Raw genomic sequence first — 7,235 nt, 5'->3', positions numbered from 1 at the left:
TAATAATAATAATAATCAGTTAAACCAATGCGGTCAAACACAAATGTGTTCACAGTTTGTAATGTTTTTATTTCTGAGTAATCTTTGAAGACCAGGATCTGCTCTGTGTCACCAGGCAGCTCTGAACATGTTGACTCGCTGTCAGGCTGAAGACCTCAGCAGTCAGAACATCCTGGTGATGTGCATCCACCCCGGCTGGGTTCGCACTGACATGGGAGGAGAAGAGGTGAGGGGATCAAGTATTTACAGCTGTTTATTAGCTAAAGAAAGGTAAAAAATAATTTAATTCATTCCCTAACAGAATGCTTATCACCCGCTGCCTTTCAGGCCAGAGATCATTTTATGTTAAGAAATGAGTGCTGAGCTGTAGCTGCTTGAAATGCTGAGGAATCAGTTTGATTAGAACTCATTCTGGACTTTGTGTTTGTCAGTTACTCTCAGCTGCATCAGATTTAAGCTCAATATCAGTCAAATGACCTGAGTTATAGTTATTTTTGTATTGACTAAATGCGGATTTGATGTTGTCATATTGAATGGACTCCATCCATCCATCCATCCATCCATCCATCCATCCATCCATCATCCATCCATCTCTTGGTCCAGAGTCAGGTCTTGAGGGCGGCAGCTTAAACAGAGAGATCCAGACCTCTCTTTCCCCGGCCACCTCTTCCAGCTCTTCTGAGAGGATTCAAAGGCGTTCCCAGGCCAGACAGGAGACATAGTCTCTTTAGCAAGTCCTGGGTCTTCCTTGGGGTCTCTCCCAGTTGGACAGGCATCCAGGAGGCATCCTAACCAGATGCTCAAGCCACCTCATCTGGCTTCTCTGGATGTGGAGGAGCAGCGGCTCCACTCTGAGCCTCTCCTGGAGAACTGAACTTCTTACCTTATCTTCAGCCTACCTGTGGAGAAACTCATTTCAACCTTTTACAGTATATCTGCACTCTTGTTCTTTCAGTCACTACTCAAAGTTCTTGACCATAGGTGAGGGTGGGAACGTAGACTGAGATGTAAACAGAGTTTTGCCTTACAATCTCGTGCTCCATTATTCTTTATTAAAACTCCTCCACTGGAGGCAGAATCTCACTCCAAACCCAAAGAGAACGATCCACCATTTTCCACCTGAGGACCATGGACTGGATTAGGAGGTGTTGGTCCTCATCCTAGCTGTGAACCTGTCCAGTGAGAGCTGAAAATCATAATGCATTGACGCCAGCAGGACCATATTTTCTGCAACTAGCAGAGAAGGAACCCTGAGGCCACCGAACCGGCCTCCCTCCACCCCCTGACCGCACCGAGAGATTCTGTTCTTAAAAGTTGTGAATAGAATCTGTGACAACAGGCAACCCTGGTGGAGTCCAACTCCCACCAGCAGTGAGAACCAAACTCTCACACCGCTTGTATAAGGACTGAATGACCCGTAACAATGGACCCACAATCCCATAATGTACAGTACTACAGGTACCTCAAGGAACACGGACACATACCTTCTCCACGTCCACAAAACACATGTAGACTGGATTTAAACTCTCACCACCCCTCGAAGACCCAGGTGAGGGTAAAGAGCTGGTCCAGTGTTTCATGGCCAAAACTGAACCACGTTGTTCCTCCTGAATCTGAGGTTAGACCATCAATCTGACCACCTGCTTCGGATGTTATCATCCATTAAATGGACGTTATTAGTTGTTTTCCATCCCATAGAATGGCTTCAGACTTTCAGCTGGTTAATATGAGGCATAAAGCCACTAAGGTTAATTTTAGAGAAAATGACATGGGCTATGATAAAGTAGACCGGACTCCGGCGCATACATGTCAACCTCTTTGGACGTTTCCCTGTCGGTCTGTCGGCTGCCGACATGAAGGCGCCTGCTGCGAAGCTGGAGGAAAGGAGAGCGGAAAAAGTTCAAAACTTATTTCTAGTAGCAGAACAGGTTGGAAGATGGCTGTTTGATGTTATTTTTTGTTTTTTAAATCATCCTACAGGCTCTGACATGTCAGATAAACATGTTAGATAAACTTGAAAATGAGGTTTTGAAAAAATTCGAAAGACTTGAAAAAACCTGTGAGATTGCTCTACACGTCCGTATACCTGCAAAATGACGTAAAATCCTTATAACTTAAGGACAAACCGTACAAGTTGACATGTATGCCAGCGGTAGCAGATTGTTGCATTCCAATGTATATGGCACTGGTAACCCACAAGGGGGCACTGTCGGGACAGTCTGAAGCCATTCTATGGGACTGATAACCTGCTAGAAGGCACACAGTCGGGACAGACTGAAGCCATTCTATGGGACTGATAACCACTAATAACGTCCATTTAATGGACTGATAACATCCGAACCGGCTGATCTGACTCTCTTCTCCATCACCCCTGAATAGACCTTACTGTGGAGGATAAGAAGAGCATTTCCCCTGTAACTGGAGCACACCCTCTGGTCCTCCTTTTTGAAGAGGGGAACCAGCACCCCAGTCTGCCAGTCAGTGGCACTGCCCCGATGTCCACACAATGTTGCAAAGATATGTCTCAAAGACAGCCCCACAACATCCAGAGCCTTGAGGAAACCAGGGTGGAGGTTTTTAACTACCTCGGTGACCTCAGTTAAGGACTGATCAACCGTGAAGTCCAAATATTATTATTGTTTAGTTTAAAGTTAGTGTTTGTACTTTTTATTGATGGACTATTTTTAATAAACTCTCCTGTTTGTTTCTCACAAAGGCTCCTCTCAGCTCTGAAGACAGTGTTGTTGGTATGCTGCGTGTGATGTCATCCCTGAGCAGGAAACACACCGGGACGTTGCTGGACTGGGAGGGCAACACGATTGCCTGGTAGCAGTCACCAGAACACCGGACCACCCGGAAACAGATTAAAAACTATCAATTCTGAATTCATCTTCATTTTTGTCTCAGACATATTGGAAATAAAACAATTTAAATCATTTTAAAAAGTCAGTCAGACTCAGACGTTATTTGTGTTTTTAATCAGAAGGGTCCAAATAAATCTGAATTTTAAAGTCTCTTGCAGTAAATACAGAGTTTGTTAACGTTGTGTTTTGGTTTTAACTCCTCACTGGAGACTTTGAGAACTGTTATTAGTTCATTAAAAATGTCATTATAGATCTTTAAATTTATTTTTATGATTATTGATGTCAAATCATGTAAGTCATAGAAACAGCCTATAATGTTAACATCAGGGTAAAACAAAAAGGCATCAAAGGAATGCATTTCTCCCACGACCTCTCCTGACAGTTTTAATACAAAATGGCTGCCACAGCTAATGACGCTCAGCTAACACCACATGAACTTTACCTCATTGTCTGTAATTAGGAATGTGTTGACAGAGGAAGATAAACTTCTGTACACATCTTGAAGTTGAATCCAAACATCCATCAGCCGAGATCCAAAAATTATTTTCTCAAAGTTTCATCATCAGTAATCAAATCAAATTTATCTTTAAAGCACATTTAAAAACAAAGACGATTGACCAAAGTGCTGCACTTCAAATAGTGACATCAGTTTAAAATAGGATTGAGATCAGGGCTTTGTGTTGGCCAGCCACTTTGGCTCACTGTCTGTGTGGTATCCCCAAGCATCCTGGCTGATGTCTTGAGAGGCTTCATTATTTCCACATAATGTTCTTTCCTCATGATGCCATGTGTTTTGTGAAGTGCACAAAACAACCCCACAACATAATGCTGCCACTCCCGTGTTTCACAGTCAGGATGGTGTTCTCAGGCTTTTTCATCCAAACGTAACAATGGTCACCAAGGCCAAACAATTCAACTTTAATTTCATCAGACCACAGGACATGTCTCCACACATCAAGGTCTTTGTCTCTGTGTACATTTGCAAATATTAATCTGTCTTTTTTTAAGTTTCTTTTGAAGTAATGGTTTCTTCCAGGCAGAATGGTCTTTCAGCCCATGTGGATACAGAACTGGTTTCTCTGTGGATAATGATTCTGACCAGCTTCAGCCAGCATCTTCTCCAGCTCCTTTGCTTTTGTTCTTGGATGTATGTTTCAGACCAAAGCTTGTTCATCTGTGGGACACAGAACCGGTCTTTCCCATCTGGTCTGAACTTGTGTATAGTTGTTTGTACAGATGAACGAGGCACCTTCAGGAATCTGGAAATCGAACCCAAAGAAGAACCAGACCTGTGCAGGTCCACAGTTGTCTTTCTGATATGTTGGCTGACTTCTTTTTACTCTCCCATGATACCATACCACACCACTTTTATTTATAAAGCACTTTAAACWGCACAAGGCCAACCAAAGTGCTGTACAGTAGACAGACACAACAGGACATAGTCAAAATTATAGTCAAATTATGGAGCATTTATATTTGCAGTACACATAGAACAGAGTTATGATACACAAAGAGGTTTTGCACCATCTCACTCAGACTCATAGGCAAGACAGTGATGATGTTATACAAACAAGCAGTGTGTTTCAGGTGTTCCACAGGTGTGTCTCTAATTAACTCAGATGTTATCAATTAACCTATCAGAAGCTTCTGGAGACATAAATAGTAAATGAATGGTACTTATATATCACCTTTCTATCCAACCAGAATACTTAAAGCACTTTTCACTACAATCTGTGCACACAGACCTCTATTAGATCTCTACTAAGTTAATACAGATAAATCAGTCTATGGAGACATCAGTGCTTTAAATCACCACGCTCACACTGAAAGGACACATCAGAGGCAGTGGGGATTCACTGTCTTGCCCAATATGACTGACTGGTGTGAAATCGAACTGCCAACTCTCTGGTTAGAGGATGATTCCCTTAACCAGTCATCCACAGCTGCTCAAACATGACATCAAATGTCCCAAAATGTTTGAAGTCTTAGTAATCTTAGTGTATTTAAACTTTTGACTTTGAAGGAAGTTATAAAAGTTGCCTTAAAAATGATTATTTTATTATTCTGATATTTAGCAAATAGAAAAAACAATATTAATCGTAATTGACTTAAATATAGTGTATGTAAACTTCTGGTTTCAACTATATATATATATAGATATACATATAAACAGACCAATTTCTTAAATGAAGCATTTAAATTTACTGTGAGTAAAATGTAAGTTCTGTTCTGGGCTCAGTTAACCAATAGGATTAGAGTCCGGTGAGGTGGTCCAAACATCTCACTAGAATTTCAACTGTGGAGGTTTTCCTGGCGACTGGGGGGAGATCCCAAAGCAGACCCAGACCTTTATAGAGGGGTTATGTACCCGTGTGACCTGGGACTGGAACGTGTGTAGGTTTCTCTCTCTACTGGACCTGTTGCTCCTGCAACACGACCATGAAATAAATTTATTTAATTGCATTAGAATTGGGTTGAATTGATGGCAAATTGAATTGTAATTAGGACTTTTTTTTGGATGCAAACAAAGATTGAGTAAATAAAAGATTGTGTATTTGTAAATGAAAAAAAAAAGGCACTCTGAAGTTAAACTCTTTATTTTATTTGGCAAAAATGTTAAAACGTTTGAAGAATGAGCTGGAAACTCTTCATCATGGTCTTCCTCCTATTCAAAAAAAAATCAGTAGGTCCTCTGGATGGGTTCTTCTTTAGTGAAATGTTTCGTCTCTCCTCCAAGAGACTTCTTCAGTCTGATGAGTTTCAGGTGAAACTCAGCCTTATAAGCACTGCCTCCACATGGTGGACAAACAGGTTAGTCATATGCAAAAGAGGGCCATCGACTAACAATAGGCTTGATTGGCTCTATTGTTCATAGAGGGTCATGTGCCCCATCACCTGACTTACTGGTTTGGATGCTTCAGCTGTGGTTATTTGGTGTCGTGTTATGTGCATGTAGTGAGTGCAAGCGGGGCTCGACATCCCCTTTTTTGTGTCTCTTTTTCCCTCTTTGTGTTGGTATCATTGGGGCCCTGATTCACACCATTTGCTCACAGGGGGCTGAGTCATACTTGCAATAACAGCATTGTAGGAGGAGGACAACTGTACTGTGGACACCCCTGTGAGCAAAAGGTGTGAATCAGGGCCCCAATGATACCAACACAAAGAGGGAAAGAGACAAAAACAAGGGGACGTTGAGCCCCGCTTGCACTCACTACATACACATAACACAACACCAAAAAAACACAGCTTAAGCATCCAAACCAGTAAGTCAGGTGATGGGGCACATGAACCTCTATGAACAATAGAGCTAATCAAGCCTATTGTTAGGTGATGACCCTCTTTTGCATGTGACTAACCTGTTTGTCCATGTGGACGCAGTGCTTATAAGGCTGAGTTCACCTGAAACTCATCAGACTGAAGAAGTCTCTTGGAGGAGAGATGAAACGTTTCACTAAAGAAGAACCCATCCAGAGGACCTGCTTAGTTTTTCTTTTGGATTTTTTCTACGTGGATTACTGAGATGCATCAGGACGTCTTTTTGACAAACACTTACTTTGATCACCGGCACCATGCTGAGCCTGGGTTTGACCACATTCCCAGTTTCCTCATTCCTTCAGGTGGACGCAGAAAGAAAGACGCCGAATATGACCAAGTCAAATAAAAACAAAATGCAGATTTAATGGCATTTGATGTATTTTAACACTTTTTCAAATAAATGCCTCTTACAAAACAACATAGGTACAGCTAAAAAAAAGCATCTGAGATGGCTCCAATCAGATTTTTAACAGCTCCTGCAGCGGTGGAGTGTCTTCGTTCACTGAGACACACGACCGACATTTGAGTCACTGAGGAGGAAGGAGTTCAGCCTTACTACAACAGAGTTCATGTAGAGTTCAGACATCCATAACGAGGAGGACACGAGGCCGTATTTATACAGAATATTAAGAATTCTTGATATTTTCTAAAAACAACACTTAGGTTTTCATATTTTCTTTCTTAAAAGAAAAAAAACTAATTCATTTCATTTATATAGTGGGATTTGTTTATTTTTCTGTTTATCTCATTGAACAGGTAACTTAAATATTTACAGTGATTACTTTACAGCCAATGGCCCCGCCCACTTAGATATGATGTTTAACGATTGGTCAGGAAGGAGAGAGGAACGGTTCCTGTGATGAAGGATGGGTCTGATCCCAGACATGGTCCAAAACTGCCAGGACTCCCAGACCACCAGGACCCTGGCTCCCAGACCACCAGGACCCTGGCTCCCAGACCACCAGGACCTTGGCTCCCAGACCACCAGGACCCTGGCTCCCAGACCACCAGGACCCTGGCTCCCAGACCACCAGGACTCTGGCTCCCAGTCCACCA

At 42.1% G+C, this 7,235-nt stretch overlaps 1 protein-coding gene across 1 annotated transcript in view; it reads left to right on the top strand.

Moving 5' to 3' along the window:
• The window catches only part of zgc:158868, a 12,228-nt gene extending 9,292 nt beyond the window's left edge, over window positions 1–2,936 (top strand). Inside the window, exons 6-7 of the mRNA XM_014010261.1 lie at window positions 116–226; window positions 2,717–2,936. Coding sequence (XP_013865715.1) covers window positions 116–226; window positions 2,717–2,830 — 225 coding nt within the window. The 3' untranslated portion in view covers window positions 2,831–2,936. The remainder of the gene's footprint in view (window positions 1–115; window positions 227–2,716) is intronic.
• The last annotated feature ends 4,299 nt before the right edge of the window (window positions 2,937–7,235 follow it).

The sequence above is a fragment of the Austrofundulus limnaeus genome, unplaced genomic scaffold, assembly GCF_001266775.1.
Source record: "Austrofundulus limnaeus strain Quisiro unplaced genomic scaffold, Austrofundulus_limnaeus-1.0 Scaffold67, whole genome shotgun sequence".
Taxonomy (NCBI): domain Eukaryota; kingdom Metazoa; phylum Chordata; class Actinopteri; order Cyprinodontiformes; family Rivulidae; genus Austrofundulus; species Austrofundulus limnaeus.
The sequence above is the reverse complement of the archived record's forward strand: the minus strand, read 5'-3'. Positions and strand labels throughout refer to the sequence as shown.